At 39.5% G+C, this 21989-nt stretch overlaps 1 protein-coding gene across 1 annotated transcript; it reads right to left on the bottom strand.

The window, feature by feature from the left end:
- Positions 1-10563: 10563 nt before the first annotated feature.
- LOC118784177 (carcinoembryonic antigen-related cell adhesion molecule 5-like) lies at positions 10564-20781 on the bottom strand. The gene is made up of 7 exons (XM_036538243.1): positions 20521-20781; positions 18593-18871; positions 18025-18282; positions 17520-17628; positions 13982-14016; positions 12799-12830; positions 10564-11694 (listed from the first exon to the last, which is right to left on the bottom strand). Exons 1-7 carry the CDS (start codon positions 20765-20767, stop codon positions 11530-11532), a joined length of 1125 nt encoding a protein of 374 aa, XP_036394136.1. The 5' UTR covers positions 20768-20781; the 3' UTR covers positions 10564-11529.
- Positions 20782-21989: the final 1208 nt, after the last annotated feature.

A 21989-nucleotide genomic window follows, 5' to 3' on the forward strand; every position in this document is an offset into this window, starting at 1 on the left:
GAACCAAACAGACATGTTTGGGATCTTCAAATCCAACCGATTTCTGTGCTCTTGAAAAGCTTGAAATGACAAACATGAGCACTCATATTAAGACCACTATCAGAGCCATTTTCACCTAGTTAATGCCTATTTATGTTACATTTTCTTAAAGGAACTCATGATATTCCATTTTCATCAGGTTTCATGAGCCTCAATTTGCAGTATTTCTAAAATATATTTTAATTTTCACCAAGGAGACAGATGTTTCAGATCCATCAAAGTACCGTTAATAAATCCAACTATTAACATTTGAAACAATCATTTTCATCAGGGTGTCAGTTTTGAGTTATTTGCTGCATTGTCCCAAATCTGTACCCTTCATGGAATGCTAAACATGTACTGAGAATTGTTATGTGCAAATAGAGGAACAACAGAATTTGGTAAGACTGCAAAGAGAAGTGGTTAAACTGAAAAGAAGGGTCAAGATTAAAGCAGCTGATGTGGCAATACACGTATGAAAGAATTCTTTGCACTTTTCGGAGTTAAGAATCGAAAGTTTCACACTCAGAAATATGTAGGCTGCATTTTTAAGAGTGAGAATTGTAAGAAAGTAGTATTAAAAGAGTGATATGCAGTGCTGTCCCTTGATAGGAACTACATTCCACATTTCCAGCACAGGGTTTTGAAGTGGATGCACCTCCTTTCCACACAATTTTTCAACATGCCAGTCAGCCATGCTTCACTGGTATTAGAGGGTTTGGTTTAAACTGTATGAGCTGAATCGATGTACAGCACTTCAAAGTAGCAAAATAAATAAAAATTCATACATAGGCATCAACTTCACCATTTATATTTGTCTAAGAAACAGAAACTTTGAAGAAACAAACTTTGAATGGATGTTTACTATTATCTTAATCAGGCATGTCAAAACTTGTCAACTGGTACTGTATATGGTATCTTGTCAGTTGGGCATGTTGTATTAATAAAACAGGAGACAAGAGATCGGTGCTGTGTGTTGTCAAAAATAAATACTGAGCAACGGTGGTTGTGTGTTTTTTTTTTGTTTTATGGAGAAATTATATTCAGGTTAGATCTTATCTCTCAAATCTATTTCTTCTGTGGCTGCCAGAACTGGATTCCTTAGGTCAGATGTGGCAATAATCTGTTTAATGAGCAAAGAAAAGCATTTATGAAATTAGTATCTACTAAGTGAGCTGCTTTAGTTAGTCAATAGAAACTTGAACCTCCCACAGATCTAATCTATATGCATAGCAAGTTCCCTTTTAACTAAGGTTATCATGCTTATTTACATCCCCAATGTCAAAAAATGAACTTCCTTTTCTCTTCACATTTTCGTTGCCACTTGTCACTTTTTTTTCTTTTGTTTTTTTTGAAGCCCTGCTCCAACTTCCTCTTCATAAAATACCGCCAGACATTAACATTTAAGGTAAGAGAAGAGAAATGCAGAACAGCAGCATGCAGTGCAAATTCAGCCCTTCCAGTTCACCTTTGACCCTGCTGTTTCCTGGTTATGCTGATGGACAGTGAACAGCTTGTTGATTTCAAGTACCCCTTGAAGCCGTGGAATACCCAGTTAAGAGCTTCAAAAGGAACGTCAGTCACACATGCCAGCCATGACAGTTACAGAGTACCCTCTGACCCCTGACCCTTGACAATATTATGCATCCCCCTTTCCTGAACTAGATGTCTGTGGCCAGTGGCTTCAGTATGCTTATTGGGTGCCAAGCAGCAAAGCTGTGTAAGCACCCATTGTGTTTGTAGCTTTTCTTGGTATTCTTTTTCTTCTTCTGGCTAGGGTGTCTATCGCAGCCCCTAGAACCGTATGGTAAAAAGTTTTGAAATTTGGCACACTGATTGGGGATGGTCCCATGATTCTTTTCACCGAGTTTAATGTCAGCGCCTCGAACGTTCTAGCGCCACCATCGGGTCAAAGTTGGAGGTACCTTTATGCACGTAACTTTTGAACCATATGCCCGATTTTCACAAATGAGGTAGCATTGGATTCCTTGGATCAAGCCAAGTTAACATAGTCCATGATGTCAATTTGTGCTTTATTGGATTTTCTGCCATATTGGATTTTCTGCCATATTGGATTTTATGAAAACCTTAAAAAAAAAAATTTTCACAGGCCAAAAAAATTTGGCCAATTTTCACCAAATTTGCTACAGGTGATCTTCAGACCAAGCATCAAAAAAGTTACAATATGGATTTTTGATTTTCAAAACCGTTTGTCTGTTACAGCCAATTGAAATCGGAGGAGAAGCCACCAAACAGGGAGTGAGATCATATCGCAGCAACGCTTTGATGTGTTGACACCAAACTTGGTATATGGACTCGGGACGCCTTCCTGAGGTTGTGCTATTTTTTTTTTCATTTGAACACTGGGGGGCACTGCAATAAGCAAAAACATCTTTTTGCGTTGTAAGTGTTGATGTGTTTCCCTTGACAAAATTGATTCTTGTGTCAGACAGGAGCAATTCTAGGATCAGACCTTTAGGGGAGCTCATCCCTAAATCACTCATTTCACTCGATAACAATTAATACATTATTTTTTTTCCATATATGATATTTTAATTTACAACAATAATACTTTTTTAATGAATTACTAGTAAGTAACATGAGTTTTACAACAAAAGTATTTTTCTTGCTTGCTCTCTTTCTGCCGACTCCATCCTGCTCTCTCTCCTTCTCTCCCTCTCTATCGTCCTCTCTCCCTCTTTGTGCTGTCAACCAAAAGGCAAACGTAACAACCAAACAGAGAATTTATAATCTAATAAAAGGTATAAATTGATCCATATCAATTTATGGCATTATTCTAATTGAATATTGGGTTGCTGTGGGCAATTCAGTGAGGTAACGTCATTTTGACCTTACTCTCTCACCTGAATCTGGCTGTTTTCTTTTTTAAAAAATTGTACATCCATCTATGGAAAAACAGACATTTCCAATGAGTCAGGGTTTGTTCCAATGCTTCAATTCACTGTCCATAAATGTACTGTAAATATACCATAAAGCCCAGTTCTATCAGAATAAGAAACACTGTGACTACTTTAGCTAAAATAATAAAGTGCATCAGATAGCTCCTTAGCTGGCAAATGTGCAAGCAGACTAGTTCAGAAGGCTAGCATTATCTGATAATCTCTAGCAAACTACGTCAGCTAACATTCTTTGACACTATTCACACCATGGAACTATAACCAGACACTTTCTAAGTAAGGAATAAACCACGACTGGCGGTGCAGTTCTCTGGAAATAAACCATGACAGGGTGGTGATGGTGGTGTGAGGCCGTTAAACACCCTGAAGTGGTTTTTTTCCATAGAACTGCACCGCCAGGAATGATTTATATCTTCTTATACCACAGCTACTTACCAAAGAAATAATTCAGCACTCATATTAAATTAGGCTACTATTTTATTATTTTTCAACAAAAATATATATTACAATATGTGCACATCCGCAGAATATAGTCCATTCATATAGGTAGCTTGACACATCCAAACTTTAAAATTTAATTATTTTAAAATGTACTATATTAGCCTACATTAAAAAATACTTTACGTTACACATCTAGGCTTTAGCTATTGAAACTACAGTAACTTAGCCCACTAACTAGAAATTTCTGATATAGCCAGCTACACGTACAGTGTCCGCTTAGCTGGTGTTGGATAATGTTACATTCGTGTCCGTCATCTTAAACGTACGTGTGTGGGAATGGTGACTATAAGCTACATCATACTCATTTATTGAAATTAAATCGAACGTTTCCATTTATTGTAAAGTTTGACATTGGCAATGGTAGATCAAACGAGGTACGTGGGAGACTTGACGTTTGGAATTCTGATCTCGCTGTGGTGGTCGCTGTTGCTTCATGCCCGGAACTTGAAGGGTGAGCATGATGACAGTATCCGACTCCAGCGTTTCCTCTCTTCAACAGATGGTGCCCAGTAGCCCTCCACTCAAGGCCCAAAAACTTGAGACTGTGTACTCTTGTCCCAAAGATGAGACATGACAAATTGTCACGTAAACTTAATTGACATGGCCGCCATTTTGTTTTTTTTTATTTTAAAAAAAGTAAGAACATTTTTACAGGCCACAAATTTTGTCCAATCTTCATCAAATTTGGCATTTTAACACGATCAGATCAAGTTACCATGACGACTCTGCCCTGCTGGACTGCTTGGCCCCCTTATCGCTGCTTGCAGCTATATTTCAGCTTGTTTTCCATAACTCGGGGTGCAACACCTGCTATACTGCTGGTGCCTCTGGGCTTGAAAACGTGCATTAGGGTGCAGAGTGCACCCTGTCCTCTGTTAATACAGTTCCTGTTAAATAATGCTGTAAGGTGACACTAAAGTGAGCACAGGGAACCAGGCACTGACACATTACCGTATCCAAGGAAACCTGTTATCTCTTAATGCTTCAGGGAGAAGAAGAGCACTGTGCCGATCTGTCAGCCAACAGGTGGCGCTCTGATCAGTATCTGTGATCTTGACCGTAGGCTTTGTCTGTGTTCCGGGTGTGTTGTTATTCTGGTGACTAAAGCTGAGTCATATGACAGGGTTGAGTGCAACATACCAGCTCATGTTTCTTTTCTTGTACCTCGCACATGTTCAGACACACATACATTTACACACGGTGGATCATTATAACTATCTCTTCTGTACTGGAAGTGTTACAGTTTTATTATTTTAACTGCTGATCCATATCGAAAATGGAGAAGGGTTATATTTGTTCGTGTGTTTTATAGAGTGGGTTTGCATTGTGAAACCTCCGTTATTATGAATGGTTGTCAGAGCAACAGTTATAGCCAGCAGTTATGCATGACTCCGAAGAGCTCTGGCCCTTAAACCGAAACTGGATACATTGGTGCGCTGTAAGGCCTTTTATTTCCGTGAATGAGTTTATAGCCTGGATCAAAGGTTGACTGGAAGGCAAGAGCGGGCAGTGCTCTACAGATAAACACCTCAGCGTCACGCTGAGTTGATTTTTAAATTGGGGGGGCGACCCACTACAGTCACTCTCCCAAAGGTAGTCTTTGTAAAAGTGAAGCATTTGTGTCTGTAGGAGCAATTGGAATTCTTTGAAGAGCAGTTATTACATTTTGTGTTCTGTCTTTAAAAACAGGTCAGTAGGAGGAAGAAAGCCTTATGACCTGTAATGTCAAACTGGGATTAATCTGACATACACTGCTGGCTTTTCAGACTCCTTTTTTGGCACCAGACCTAAAGAGGCATACACATTGACAAGCTGCATAAAGGTTGTTGAGTGACTTTTTGCAGAGGCCCACAATCCCACAACACTGCCAAGAGCTGGCCAGTAGAACAGGCCACGCAATAGTTCAGCTCTTACTTACCCACGGCACGACTGCAATAAAAACTAAATTGCAGTGTCCTGTGTGGTTGCCAGGGTCCAGTGCTTATCTCAGAATTGCGTCTCTATTATCATAACAATTTGTTTTTATGGTGTGAGGTATGGATCATTCTTCACTTTGCTCCGCATTATTGATTTGTAGCCATTGGTTTTTAACCACTTTGCACACCATATAATCATATCACTTATATTGGAAGGCAGTGGACCAGGTGGACGCTGGCTGCAATCCTCTAATGACAACATGGACAGTGAAAATGTGCAGGCAAAAAAATGAACAGGTGAGGCTTTGAACAGAAATTGGTCACAACCTGTTCTGTATGGTAATTACGAAATTTCACTTCACCCAATTGCAAGTTTTGACAGTTAACGCCTCAAAATGTTTCATTCATCATTTGTCAGGCTTCCTGTTGTCATACCCTCTGATTCATCCAAATTCTTTGATGTACAATGTGGAATTAAGAACTGCGTGGTGCATACAGCATTCATGTGCGAAATGAATGTGAGCAGCTGGATTAATCATTTACAGGTATATATATTTGCTCTCTGATAACATTCAGCTCCTCGGACCTAACTTTCATATCATCTACGCGAGCCAGTATACTTCCCTAATGTAACCTAGCATATCATCAGCCTCCTTCAACATTATCAGGCTTTAAAGAAAGACAATCAGCTTTCATTATCATGCGCTGTGGAGTTAGTCTATGATTTCTACTAATTATATAATTAATATATATATAGAGGGGATAATTCTGTGTTAGGGGACATGCTTCCCTCTTCATGACCTCTGTGAATCAGCTTTCGATGATTCTTTTTCGTGGCTGCTAGGTTGACTTGTGTGTGGGACATGACCTGATGCTCCATCGATGGAAGGTTCATGTGCTCTCAGCCTGACCTCTCGCTTCCAGTGACAGGATGCTACATAAAAAAAGTTATTTTTCAAAGGAAACACCAGCTGTAGGCAAGATGTCTCCATTAAATAGTTACTTTACTTTAATCTTAGGGCAGGTAGATGGCATTCCCTGGCCTGGACTAAATTGACTCTTGCTACAGGAAGCTTGTATATTCAGTGAAGCAAAACATATAAAACTGAGTGAGCACTGTCTTTGCTCTGTGCCAGCTTTTGTTGACCAACTTAAGTTTTATCTTTCTTCTGTATGTTGTTCAGCAGAAGCTATCTACACAGGACATACTGGGGATATTTTACTTCCAGCAGTTGCTTTGTGAAGTTTCTGCTGTGATTCCTTGGTAGTGTTAATATCTAACCCCAGCTCCTGGATACAGCACAGGTCATGTCTGAATGGTTTCACCGCATGCCGTGGTTTGGGGTCGACAGTGAGGGTTAAGACATGGCTGCGAGCGAACTAGCAGAGGGGGGGATATTTGGGAATAGGTAACTATGGTGACGACAGGGGTGATCTACTACATGAGGAAAAAAGCAAGCGGGAATCCAGAGAGAGGCAGTCCAGCTGTGTCCTGCCAGAGGTTCCCTTGAGGTGCTGACCTCCTGCCACTGCCTTACATTACATTACATTACTGGCATTTAGCAGACGTTCTTATCTAGAACGACTTACATTGGTTACAGTCTTTTACAATGTTATCCATTTATGCAGCTGGATATTTACTGAGGCAATTGTAGGTTAAGTACCTTTTCCTACAGGTATAACAGCGGTGGCCTAGCAAGGAATCAAACTGGCAACATTTCAGTTATGAGCCCTGCTCCTCACAAATCCTTTTCCTTAACCTCTATGCTACACTGCCGCCCCACTGCATACACACAGCTGCCCTGAAGCCACTGCCAGAGTCTGAAAGAGCACACAAGGGTGGTGTTTTCCAATAAAATTTTCAATTTTCAAAAATATATATATATAATTTTGGGGGGATTCATTTCTTCCAAGGTGACCAAGGGTACAGTGAGAAAAGGTTTGTGAACCCTTTGAAATTAACCTGCATTCCTGCATTAATTGCTCATAAAACATTTTCTGATCTTCATCTAGGTCATAATAATAGATAAATGAAATCTGATTAAACAACACACAGAAAATTGTATTTTTCATCTCTTCTTTGAACACACGGTTTAAACAATCACAGTTTTTTTTGACAATCTTTACGATCAGAGTTTATGATCAGGTAATTCCAAAGGCTTAAATTTTGTTGCACAATTTTGTGGAAGGTTTCTTTTTGTTTTTCCCTGTTATCACAAGTTCAGTAGATACATACACACACCCATGGGTAGTTCTGTGGAAGTGAACCAGGAAATGTAGCTGTTTTCTTAACAGGCTGTCCTCAGATGTGGGAATTCATTATTAGAATAATATTATTAATATTATTCATGTTTATGTACTTGTTATCAATTTGTTGTCTTCATCAGGCCCGTCTATGCTTTCTAAATGTATCAGTTAACCATTTATTTATGATAACTTAACTAAGCTAATGTAACCTGAATGTAAAGTGTATCTATATACATGACATACAGTGTATATATATATATATATATATATATAGAAATAAATTCTGCACATTAAAAAGCTGTCCTTTGTGTTCTCACTAATAGGCACATGCACGTTTAAGTGCATTAAAATTATGGGTGAGAGCACTGAATGGTTGTGTGTAAAATGTGTATTCATGTGTATATTTTCAAACCCAGGTTCATATTGATTTTTTTTTCTGACTCCCAAGCTGCCCTGATTAAGCAGTGATGTCTGTACACTAAACTCTGTTCCTTTCATTTATTTCCCATTTCAAGTTTAACTTGAGCCTCCTTTTTTAGGAAGGAATCAGTTTATCCCATATTGGATATTTTTAATTCCCTCCCCACTGCTGACTGTGAAACAGTGGAAAAAATGATCAACAGAGTGACGCCCTCACTCGTGTTCACTAACTCCCCCACCATTCCATCCTGCAGTGAATGACCAGCAGTCTTCCATGTTCTTACTCTCTATACCGTAAGAGTGATGAATATTTATTCATATGTCATTGCAGCTTGCTTAAGGAAGAGCTTTGGGAAAGCATGGGGGTGAGGGGTGGATGGGGTGGTAGACAGGAAACGTAATTCTAGGTCTCTCGCAGGTCTCTTTCTGTCGTCCCTTGGTTCATGCAGTGGCCGAGGCAGGACTTCCTGTGAAAGAACATTTCACAGCTCTGTGTTTACCTAATTTCCCATTGTGTGTTACTTCCTGTGTTTTTCTGATAATAACTGCCACAACAGGAAATTATGGCATGGTCTTTGCGCAAGATGTAAGAGAATCCAAGCGTCGTAATTGTTCTAAGAGAAGCTGTCAGTTGGAGGGTTACACACTTGAAGATGGTATAGACAGAATTAAATGATGTACATTCCAATAACTTAAAACAAACAAACAAGATGCATGTGTGCACAGATACTGCTTACTGGTTACATTTAAGTCTGATTGAAAAGTATAAGTTAAATGGATAGGACTGAAGAAATACTTAAGACCAACAATTTATAGTGCAGTTCAGTCATGAGGGCTGATGAATTTGGAAAAGATGTATCATACAGGAAACAAGAAAATACAGCGCAAGATATCAACTCTGTCCTGGATCTCTTCCTTTGTCCTTCCCTCCTTTTCAAAAGAAAGGGCACCGATATCTCTGATTGGCAATGCTCTAAGGGCAGGGGACTGTGAGGCAAAGCCAAAAGGCAGGGACTGACATAATGTGTTTTAGTATAAGTCGGGTATGACCACCGTAGGTAATTACTTAAGTGACAGCAGAGAACTGTGACAGTACATTAATGTTGTCAGATAACTGCACCGTGGCTTGTGGTGTTGTGCCAAAGTAGAACTTGCTGGGCATTTTTATTATGTTTCTATGCAGTGAAAAGTAATAAATTATAAACAAAGTTACACTCTGGGTACTGTCTATAATTTATTACCTATCACTTGAATTTCTCTCTCTATCAGTTTGGCAGAGCTTCACACCTTCACCTTTGCCCTAAACCGCACTCTGGTGTTGAATGAGTGTTGGCATAAGACCTTTACTTGAGTGCACTATAGATGTTATTGGGCAGACAGTAGCTCAGAGGGGTCACTGCTCCCATGGCATTTCGGAATTCCTGTGTAACATTCTGTGACCTCATTATGACTCACAACTTTTGTTTGCACTTTCATGGCAATTGCTTAAGCTGATTGACCGTGCTAGAAATGAAACTTTTTAAAAGTCTGCAAAGCACTGCAGTCTTTTTTTTAACAGACATGTGAAGTGCTGTGACATCATTGAAATATAAATTGGCGCGTGTACAGAGAAGGTTATAGAAGGGACGCGGTGTGATGGTAAACTGTGATCTGTAGAAAAAAAAGGTCACTGTGGAATGCAAGCACTGTTTCTGGTAAAGAGCACACTGACTGATTACTCATTTACTTGGATTTTATTAGCAGACACCGTAGCCAGCTCTTCATAAAGCCATCTGGGCACCATCTTGCAGACAGAAACATCAAAACTCTATGATCACGTGTAAACTGAGGCAGAAAACAAGCGCTTTACACACAGCAGATATGTTTATTTAAAACCCAATTTTAATAAAGAAACAACCTTACAGCTCCAATGGTATTCCTTTAAATTTATTCTTCACTCCCACTCCTTCAGCACTGTCAAGTTTCAGACAAAAACAATGGAATCCTCTGTCAGGCAGACAAGCACTGCACAAAACTGGCTGAATGTGCAAAAAAGATCCAAGGGCCAAGGGCCTTTGATCACTTTGATTCTTATATTAGTGACTTTGATTCTTATACTAGTATTATAGTAATATTCTTATATTAGTGACTTTTTTAAAATTGTTTTTTAAAAAAGTCTCTCAACATACATTTTACTCTTTACATCACATTTATCAGTGCTGTGAAGGGCTACTGAAGAAGAGGGAGAAGATGATAGTGGTACAGAGTCTGAAATGCGATTGACCTGAATTTCAGCTATTAGAGAATGATCAGTATTTCTCTTATAATGACTTGCCTTAGCAAAAATGGCTCATTTCTTAAAAGATTTTTTTTAAATAGACTTTAACCATTCCAATAAATAAATAAAAATATGTCATTGCACAAACACTCAAAATCATTCATTTCTTACTAGCTCAAAATAAAAACAGCTGCTGAAGTTATACATTTCTACAGTAAAATATATACAATCTCTGAACATTAAGACATATTGATCAGAAATATGCACTATAAATAACACTTGTGCTTCATTTTATTTTTCTGAACCTTTAGCTGACCACAGAAATGAGTAACTACACCCTGCCGGTCAATTGCCATGCCCTTAAGATTCCCCTATTTGGAGATGTGAGCTCTAGAGTATAGATAACAGCAGGAGAACTGGTTCCAGGTATCAAACATAAATTATGGAGAAAAGCTCAATACACTTAATCTTTTTAGTCTTGGCAAAAGAAGAGTTGATGATTTTTGATAATGAGGTTTTTAAATGTACAAAAAAGGGATAAAAAAGCAGGCAATATAGGCTATTATAAGATTAGTTTTGTCAGCAGAACAACAGAGTATAGTTAAAAATTAAAGCTAAATTTGAAGCCATGATTCTTAGTAGAAGCAGAGACCCTTATACTACCCTTACACTCTATACTACAGACAAAATGATGAGCCTGGTTGGGATGAATGATTTGCTCACATTAAACGTCTTATGTTTTATTAAATTATCTAGACATCTGAAGCAACAGTACATTAAAACTATAATAAAATAAACAACAATTACATACGCTGTGAAGATAATGGCTGACATTGCTGCTGTGGCAGTGCATGAATTTTAAACAATTGCTATCTTGCAGAGTGCTGTTCAGCTTCAGGGTTGAGCATTCTTACCAGTGTAAGGTCACTTATTGTCAACTTTACCAGTTACATACTCAGTCCTATTAGATAAAACAGAGACCCCTGTTGTTTTGGCACGAACGGGGAGTTATTTTTCTACATCAACAATTTTCAAAATGGCAGATACGAAAGATGTCGGGGACTGGAACACTCGAGAGACGCATTCCACGTTCGAATAAAAATGAAAACATACAAGCTATGAAGGCAGCTGGATGCACAGTAAGATGGCACTGTTTTTTGATGGGCAGTGAACAGACTTCACAGATAGAGGCAGAAGAGGTGAAGTGCTGCAGGAGAGGTACAGCGGGAGTACAGTAAAGTTTGGGATGTGGTCAGTTCTTCCTGATTTCTGCATAAGAGGTCTCCTGCGTGCTGGAGGGGGGCCGGCCAGGTCGGGAGCCGACTGTAACCTCTGCGTACTCAGTAGCGGCGTTCCCCACCTGGACTTTGCCTCCGTCAGATTTCTTAAAATGGCTGATGTCGGCATAGGCCAACTCCTAGAGGAAGAAAAAGAAATGAATATGTCAAGGCTCGGTGGCTTTGTTGGTTGGGTTGGAATACTACAGTATAATGTATGCTGCCATGCATTTCGCACAGTCAAATGCTCCTTTTGGTATATAACCTGTGTTTTCCCTCATTTGTTACTACTACTGTCCTTATGTTTTCTATGCATATCATAGACTATACCTATATTATATTTTGAGATGTATAACATTAATCTATAAACAAGCCTCACTAGTTATTTTCATGTTGTTTTGAATAATGTGTGTAGGTGTATGTGTAATGTTACAAATGCACTCTAAGTCCAAACCAGGCTTTTTAGAGTATTCTCAAGGTCACAGTAAACTAATCAATAGGCAGATAAGTGGGGAGTTGTATCTTGTGTGTGTGTGTCTGTGTGTTGAAATGCTTGACAGGAGAGCAGTATTCTCTGAGAGTTTCTGTCTTATTTCCTTAAAGTAAAATATTGTTTGCATTACTGCTGGGAAATGTTCACACGTCACTTAATTGCCTTGCTGTAATAACTCTGGACAAAGTGCACAGGGTAAACAGATATAGTTGTTCAAGGGCAATGGCACTGCTAGCCAACGCTACCTTCATGCAAATACATTTGTTGTCTACAGTGAATCATTAGGCCATGTTCAAACAGTAAAAACTGACAGGTTGCTTTGTTAAAGTCCATTTACATATTTCCTTAGTTTGCTACCTTTAGGGTTGGCTGTTGTGCTGTATTGTAGTGAATGAATGATAAGTCAAACAGCATATGGCCTACCACACATTTCTAGGACACTTCCTCATGCCATGTGCCAATCTCTCAGTGTAATTACTAATAAAACCATATACAAAACCATATACATAATCTATATTCACCTGTGTGCAGAGGTCAGGTGTTCATTTGCATGGGTACAATGAATGCTGTGTGGCAAATGGCAACAAATGGCAGCTTTTAACAAAAGCTCTATGACAGGGGGAACTTTATGGCAACACAAAGTGCTGTTGAGAAGGAAACTGTCACCAGGGTACTAGTACTGAAGTAACTACAGTCTCTGACATCTTGAAACATACAAAAACAAACTGAGAAAGGAGGAAGCAGAGCTCACCGGTTCCCCTCCATTAGCGTAGGGACTTGTTGCTGAAAAGACACAACAAAAGTGAAAGGGGAAGTGTTAAACGCCGCACTGTTCGAAAGCTAGCTGCCATGTCACAGGAGCGATCTAAGTGATATTGAAGTCGACATTACTTAAGTCCCCCTTCCCCAACACCCAAATATGTCTTTTTAATCACTGCAGGGACACAGCATGTGCAGATGACATCACCACGTTTTCAAACTGCGGAGTAGTGGACAGGATCGAAAGGCATCATTGACATTTACAAAAACATGCAACTTGTCAGTGCGTGAATGCAACCTCACGAACCTTAAGCACCCATTTCCTTTAACTGCTGACCGCATTAACACATTATCCATCTCACATTAACAATGGGACAAACGTTATACACTCACTGCGGGGTATGGATAGCAATGGCAGACCTAACGCAAGGTGGTACTCAGTTCGAAAATTTCAGTATTTCTTGGAAGTGAAGTTGGCTGTCTAAAAAAAGGTGACCTTTTATTCTTCAATGCAGTTTTTATTTCAGATGACTGATAAGCTAACAGTTTCCTCGAAAAGGAATTGTGTGCATGAACAGCAGAAACAGACTGGGCACTGAACTGTAAGCAAATACCATGTACAGTATACCTTCACCTTGAAGGCTTTTATGTGTGTGTCTAAAAAGAGGTATAATGGCTAAACAAATAAACCTGCTGTGCAAAGCAAGGGATTTTTTTAACATTATCATTACCATTTAATAAATAAGTCTGCAGCCATTTCTAGGGCACTTCTGAAACACAGCAATGCCCTTCTGACTCACACAAATCCCTGCTTACCAGGCAGAGAAGAGCTCTGAATGGTACTGTGAGGACTAGCTGGCAGTCTATAGTCTGGTGTGTGTGTGTGTGTGTGTGTGTGTGTGTGTGTGTGTTTATGTGTTAGTACTGTGATCAGGAACAATGGCAGCACTGTGTTCAGATTGTGTGTAAAATCTCTGGCCTGGAGAAGTGAGTGGAGATGGGTGGTGGTTGGCCCAGCTCACAGTTCATTGTGGACCCTGCATGCTTTCACATCACAAACTCTTGTCTGGAAAACTGAAATCACCCTCACTGCTTGTGCAAGGCGACAGAGGGTGTAGGACAAACTCAGATGGACAGACATGCAGAAATCTGGTGTAGGAAGGTGCTGTACTTACTGTTGCCAGTACTTCCGCTTGTGGGGGAACTGGACCTAGGAAAACAACAGACAGCTGTCAGTTTTGACCCCTTTTTATGCAACAATCTTTTGTGTCTCTGTATCAGCCTGATCCTGTTTATCTGTACTGCATACATAATACAGTATTTCTGTGTTTACAGTATTACATCTGTTTACAGGCTTTAAGAATATTTTGAAAAGAATGTATTCAAGAAATTACCAGCAGAGAGACCATATTTAAGAAAAACATGTAGAGACAACAGAAGGTTTTTCCTTTCAGGGGACCATTTTAAGCACATAACATGAAAGACACTAAACAAGACTTAATGTACTGAAAGTAGATGGGAAGCATTTCACAATATAGGTTTTAATAACTATGACTATAACTAGGTTTTAACAGAAACTATGACCAGAAGAAAGAGGACATATTCAGAGGGAAAATCTATTTCATACATTTATATGCTCAGTATGTGACTGGTTTTCTTAATCTTAAGTACACAATATTAATTCAATAAAAATTCACAAAATTTTACAAATTGCACGTGTGGCAAAATATTTGTTTGACATAGCTGTCCCTAGCCTCCAAAATGAACTAATTACCAATATTTAGATTTTCCTTGCATTAGGAAAAACAGTGCTACCTGACTGGCACAACTGGCCCCAGAGTCCCTCTTTCTTTGGTTCATGAGCATTTGGAAACCATACTGGATATGAGCCTTTAAGCTGTGGCCTATTGCTATGGCTATGCACATCTGTGGACTACCACCAATAACTGCCAAAGTTCAGTGGCATGTTCAGTGGCAAATATAATTTATGTCACCTGTGATGTCACAATGCACCTCCTTCCACCCATCAGTCTGACCCTATCTGAATGCCTAACCATCTTCAGTTCATATTACATTACATATCTAAACATGTTTATGGGGCATGGCGTTGGAGTGGACGCTCCCCAAAAGTAGTACACATATCTAATTTTTGCCAGTAAATCTTAAAAAGGGAAGAAATGACCGCTCTCCTTCCTTCTTGTGAATCTTTTTTTATCCTCAGAGGCATTCTGAATTTCCCCTGCCTGCAGTCTAGCACTCAGCATCCAGCCACCAGTTTTGTTAATCAAATTCTTACAGGAATCTGATAGGAACAGCTGTTCTTGTCAGAGAGTAAATTCTACAGAGGAACCAAGGTCCCTGCCATAAACTATAAAGTGATTCCATACTGTGGAATGTGTCAGACCTGCCTACTCATTGCTGAGTTGTGAGGTAGAGCTGAACCTCAGGAAGATGAAGTAGGTTCTGGCTGGCTAATTAGGTCAGTCCTTATCCCAATTTTTGTACCGTAAATCTGTTTTAAATATTACCCCCCCAGACAGGGGGTTGGATTTTTTTGCCTCTTTTTTTCCCCCCCTTTCGCTGAGTAAATTGACACCGACAACAGTACCGTTTAAAATTGTAACTGAGTGTTTTCGGATGAGCAGCTTTAAGCTTTAAGTGACATTTGTTCAGTGGTGTGGGGGATGGGGTTTCCCACATGTTTGGACCTGTAAAAACTGACAGCGTAGGAGAATTTGTGGGGGTAGGAAACACTAAATCAGGCAGTAAGGTTTCTACTGTTCTGCATACCCCTTTTGTATGAAAACGTTATTATATCCATTGCCTCTCACCTTTGCTTCATGGTTTTTAGTCAGACTGCCTGTCTGATATATGCGTCCATTTCTGTCTATTCCTCTGTGATAATACGGGAAGTTTTCCCTGACTCACTGTAGTGAACCATTTACTCATTCAAGTTTCTTGGTAACACAGCATTGTTAATCCCTTCCAGATAAGACTGATGGTAAGGCTTTATGCACTAAAAGTCTGTTATCAGGTTTTACCAGAACCAGTTACTGACAAAACAGTGCCAGTGAAATTTGCACTTTACATTGAGAAATGTACTGTATAGTACATGTATACAAAAGGCATCCAAGCCTCATATGTTGTCTGTTCCACATGCTTAGTCTTCAGTTTACCCACAACCACATACATCACAGCTTCTGGAAACACTAGGCCACCTGCTTTGTGCTGGGAATTAGTCAGTGTTGTAGCCAGAATCAAAGGCCATAAGCACAGTGTTTATATAACAGTCTGCAACATGGGAATTTAAAAGACAAATATAAGCCTTGTTAGATCTGTCTTTATCTGCATCTGACAGTTACTTTCAGTCCTCCGTTTGTGCTTTGGATATGAGATCAATATTGAAATTATCTTAAAATGACACATATCCCAAAGCAATATCAGGGCACTATTAATAAACACAACTAAAACAGATGACTGATTGACAACCAAGCACATACCTTTAAACCAATGCACACACTTTAGCATTAGCACCATATTTTATATGGATTAAGATTAACTGTGTGAGCAGTTCCCAAACTGAGAATATATACCACAACCAAAACACATGCCATAAATGTAATACAACCAAGAAATTACAAGCACATGTATTTTTCACAGCAATGTGCAGGCTCAGTAGTGAACAAGTAAGTGAAGTAAGTAAGGCCACCATTACTTATGTGCTAGAACATGCTCACAGTCTATAGGTTAAACCAAATAAACACAGATAGCTGTAAAAGACAATGCACAGATAACTGTGGGAAAGGCATGTTAATTCTTTGAAAGAAACCTTTCAAAGAATTGACAGTGTAGCAGCAGTGTAGCATAGTGGTAAAGGAGACAGACTCATAACTGAAAGGTTGCTGGTGCGATTCCCCGGTGGAGCACTGCTGCTGTACCCTTTGACAAGGTACTTTGACCAGAATTGCCTCAGTAAATATCCAGCTGTATAAATGGATAACATGTATAAATTGTAACCTATGGATAACCTCAGGATAAGGGCGTCTGATAAATGACAACAATGTAATGTAAATATCAAGCTGAGCTAAATAATTTGTGAAAAAGCTGGATTCTCTGCAGTCCCATACCAGTGTTTCTCAATCCTACTCCTGGAGCCCCCCTGTCCTGCATATCTTCAGTCTATCCTTGCTCCCAACACACCTGATTGAAATGATTAACATGCTCTTGATTAAATCAGGTGTGCTCAGCTAATCAAAAGTGCCACTGATGAGTTCAGTCAGGTAGGTAGAGCAGGGAAAGATGGAAAACGTGCGGAGCAGGGGGGGCCCAGGAGGAGGATTGAGAATCAGTGGTCTAGACAAAATATATGTCACAGCTGTGAAGAAGGAAAGCAGTGGCAGCTGCTCAGCTTCAGTCAGTCCAGCAAATAAATAAATTGATAAAACAATTAATACCAAAATCGGTAAATAAAAACAAGTTCCCCAGCTTCTGATAAACAAAAAAAAAATCCCGATTTTTACAGAATGTCGAAGCAATTTGGTGAAACATTACTTTCAGAAGGTGAAAACAGACTTGGAGCAGAGCTGGAAAAACTGTGTGTATACACAACAAGAAGGAAATGCTCAGAGCAGAGAAGAATGATATAGCTTTTGGCAATAGTGCACTGGCCCCCTGGTATGAAATAGCCAAGTCAGAGAGACCCGTTGTGCTTACTTCTTCTTCTTAATGGTGATGATGACTATAGCAGCTACCACTGCTACACAGACCAGAACGCCAATCACAATCCCAACGATTGCTCCTGTGGAGAGCCCCTGGACAGGCACTGCAGGAACACAGGACATAGCCACACAATTCTGGTTAGTACAACACTATACACTTACTGGCAATGTTTATCACAATAATCACAATAAACTAGTTAATTTCTGTGGGACTCCAATAACCTATTCCACGCATTGCAGTACTATAATATACTATATGTTGCTCTATCACAACATTCAGGGTAACGCCGCATTATACATTTGAACAGCATTTTATTTAATTTTTTAGCCCATTCATTGCATTTGGATTCCCCCTGTCATTATCACATAGGACACAGTGCCCTTCCACACATTTTAGGTCTACAAATGTATGACACACCACTTATTACACGATGTGACACTTCAAAACACTTTACTACATTAGTATATTTTATGTCACAACATTTGTGCTGCGTTCTCACCATTAACAGCCAAAACATGGACAGGAGAAGCCTGAGTTGATCCAGTCACTGCATTGCTGGCCACACAGATGTAATCCCCACTGTTGCCATGGGTGGCTTTCTCTATGGTATATTCAGCTGTCCTCACATCCGTCTCTGTCCCGTTGACTGTCCAGGTGAATGTTGCAGGAGGTATCGATAAAGCAGAACATTTCAGCTCCACCCTCTGACCAACTTCTACCTCACGTTCTCCCTGTATGACAACATCCTGTGGTCCGTCTGTAACACACAGCACAGTCTGTTACAGATGTACACTCTGCAGGGCCCAGGAGGCTGACAGAGGTGCGAGTGACACTGGGTCTGTGATGAAGCAGTTGGTGACTCAGGGTGATGACAGCTGTGAGAATATGGTTTGGGTTTGTAGATGAATGTCGGTTAGAAGAGCTGCAATAAACCTGAAACTATTCACCATAAAGGCAACCACATGAGCATGCATGTCCCTTCCATAATTCTGAAATTCACGAAACACAGTTTACAAAGGACTGAAAGGGTAAAAATAAACCTGAAGGCCAAACAGCCCTCTACTCACAGTTGACGATCAGGTTGTAGCTGGCAGTGTCAGTGCTCACAGGGTTGCTCAGTCTGCACTGGTATTCTCCATTATCACTGCCTTCTACAGGGTCAATGGACACAGAGCTGTTGTCCCCTGAGATGGTGATGCTGTTGCTAGGAGACAGTGGTTGACCATCCTTCAGCCACTGTCTGGAGGAGATGGTGCCAGCGGTTGCCTGGCAGCTCAGGTTGGCAGAGCTGTTACCTGCTATCAGTGGTGCTGTGGGGCCTGTGATGGTGGCACCAGATATCCTCTCTACAGAGAGAGGAGAAAGGGCAGAGTTACAGACACTGAAAAGTCTGTTACCTGAAAAATTAACACTCAATACCACATAAATATCATGTGTGACACTTAAAACCACAAAACCATTTGATGAATAACTTAAATATATCAGATATATATAACCTATATTCTGGTATATAAAAATTTGCTTTTTAAGCTGTGTCTCTCTGAAATACACTTCCTATGTGGGCTATTGCTAATGTCCTGTGGTCCTGTTTGAAAAAAGGAATATTAGAGAGTATTGGAGTGTAAATATTGTCATTATTTCATGAGCAGTAATATCACCCAGCCAGCACTGCTGACACTAAAACATGCTGAAAGGAACACTTGTGGTTGTGGAGGTTGTGCTACGCTGTTCCACTAATGAGAGTCTCTGTCTTCCTTTCTTATTAAATGATTCTATCATTAATTGTATTTTGTTATGAAGGGTTTGCCACCAGTTATACCAGTGACTAAATCCTGTGATACCTGAAAGAATTAACTTTTTTTCCCATATACTTGTGTAGATGGAACCTGGCTTACAGTATGACCACAAGTAATTGTAAATATCACAATATGCAAGCAAAACATGTTATTGAATTTAAACTTGAACAGCTCCAATCAGACCATGTCTCATTCGTGCATATTTGCCAATGGTAAAAACAGTGTAATGTCTTTCAGTTTACTTGTAAAACAGTGTAGGGAGTAAAACACATTTTCATGAAATATTAAAACATTCAAAGAACTCACAGCATATGTCTTAAGTACTATATTAATTATACTATATTAAATACTATATTTTTCACACCATAAGAATGTGACTAGTTCCTCCCAATGAGCTCTTAATTTTTTACATGAACACACACTGTATATATTTATATAAAATTCACTCACTTATGTATTATACTACTGATATTATCACCATTGCTGTATTTTACCATATTACATTACTTGGTTTAATTGGTGTTTCCTATTTGTATTTCATTAATATATCAGAATATATCATTCTGAGAAAGCACAAAAATGCATCATATTTGCAAGATAAAAGTGTCGACACCTTTTTCAAAAGATCATCCCCAACCACATGCACACGTGTAATACATGAGGTGGACCTTAGATACACCAGACCTGCTCTGCCTTGGACACAAAGTAGGAAGTGGAAATGGAAGATGGATTGCATACAGTGGGGAAGAAGATGACAGACCAGCATTCGCTTTTCAGTATAAAATACATCAGTGATAGTAATGGTTACATAAAGTGCTGAGTTTTCAAAAAAAAAAAAAAAGCTATGCTTTCAAAATTAGCTTTGACTACATCTAAATGCACACAGTCCCAGACTGGAACAGGACCACTGCCTACCTTACTGCATGGCATGACCTCTGACCTTATTCAACAACCAGAGTCCAGGCACTGACCCATGGAACATGGCCTCCTTACAGAAGGAGCACAACCACACACTGGCCACAATGTATGAATACGTATCCAAGCAGCCAACCAGTATCCACCTCCTCCATGACACGTTGTCATAATTTTACATTAGTTACTTTATATGAGATACAATATTTCCACACCTTCAACAGTTACATACTACTAGGGCCTTTGCTTTCTCCCACAATGCTGTATACAGTATGCCTCTGACTTACCAAGGACAGTTATCAGTGAGGGATCAGAGGACTTATACCTCAGGGTTCTGATGTTGTGGGCCCAGCAGGTATAACTGCCACTCTGATTCGCCTGAATGTTCTCCAGCCTGAGTTCCTGACCCTCTCTGTTCAACATCCCTCCATTGAAAGCCCACTGAAACTGTGCAGGAGGGCTGGACTGAGCTGAGCAGGACAGGGTCAGGTTGGACCCAGAGATGTGGAATTCCTTCTGAGGGGCCACAGTCATTGAAACTTCTTCCGGTCCAACTAAATACACAGTTATTGTTAGTGTTTAAAAAGGCAAGAAAGTGTAGCATGAAACTAAATGCTTTGCATTTAGTTTCATGATAAAAGCATGAAAATGCTTTTCAATATTTCTGCTGAGTCTTGAAGCAGCTCCATCACCAGCAATCAACCCAATGCAATATGTGATTGGCACAGCAGTAATGTAAGCAATCAGCACATCGTTGAAATTAGCAATAGATAAACAAAGAAAAACAGCATGACATTGAGCAGCAAAAATCACAGAAAGATAAAGTATTAAAGATGCTCAGGCCCCTTGTTTTCTACAGTTGTAGAATTACCAAAAACACAGAATTGGCTGTGAATTTCTAAGTTCAAATTTTACTTTTAGGAAGATAATAAAACAGCGCTTCAGTGCAACTGCCACAAATGTAATATCATGACTTTGACAGGGCTAGTTTTGCACACTGAGATGAACCAGATCTGCATTAAACAATGGACTAACCGAACACACAGAGAAGGTTTTGGCTGCAGGATGAAGCAGAAGTCTGTTTTGGTATAGGTTTCACACCACAGGATATTGCACATCCAGCTCATGTAAGTTACTAAACATTATCACTGTTTCCTAAAAACTGACAACATTGTTTACTAAGTTATTGAACAAATGCCATTAACATTCATGTTCAGACAGGACCAAGATCCCTAACCCTAAATGTAAATTCAAGTTTGTGTTTTGAACCTATGGGACCTCTATACTTGCACACATAGGCTAACAACTAGTTATAAACATCATCCACATAGAGTAATGATGTGAATATCCAAAAAAAAAATTATTCTCTTAGAACAAGTAAGTAACCACGAATAAAGTCCATCCATGCTTTGAGTGACCCATAATGGCCATCCCCAGCAGCCTGTGAAACAGAACTGTTTCTACCAATCATTCAGGGACGTCTGTCAAGCCCTTAGTCACTTCTGACTAATTTCAACCAAAAAGGAAGACGAAGGTCTATGGATTTAAAAAGAAGTAGCAGGCATAATAATGCAATAGGGATGTATTTGGTCTGCATTCAGTCTTTCTTTTCATTTTTTAACTCCTGCATTACTGTCTTGTACCCCTGAATTCTGTCCTAGACCATCCCACTGGAGAACCAAATGAAAGACAAACAGTTTAAACAGCTAAAATGTACAAACTTTATAAAATGCTTTATCTTTTATGTTTTAATAAT

This window comes from Megalops cyprinoides, chromosome 10 (genome assembly GCF_013368585.1).
Source record: "Megalops cyprinoides isolate fMegCyp1 chromosome 10, fMegCyp1.pri, whole genome shotgun sequence".
Taxonomy (NCBI): Eukaryota; Metazoa; Chordata; class Actinopteri; order Elopiformes; family Megalopidae; genus Megalops; species Megalops cyprinoides.

What these genes read in the sequence shown, in the direction of transcription:
- LOC118784177 (XM_036538243.1), bottom strand. Translation starts at nt 20,767, where the DNA reads ATGACTGTGGCCCCTCAGAAGGAATTCCACATCTCTGGGTCCAACCTG. An exon ending in CTACAACCTGATCGTCAACT is followed by an intron (nt 18,283 to 18,592) that starts GTGAGTAGAGGG and finishes TGTGTGTTACAG; the next exon opens with ACGGACCACAGGATGTTGTC. An exon ending in ACGCTAATGGAGGGGAACCG is followed by an intron (nt 11,695 to 12,798) that starts GTGAGCTCTGCT and finishes TTCTTCCTCTAG; the next exon opens with GAGTTGGCCTATGCCGACAT.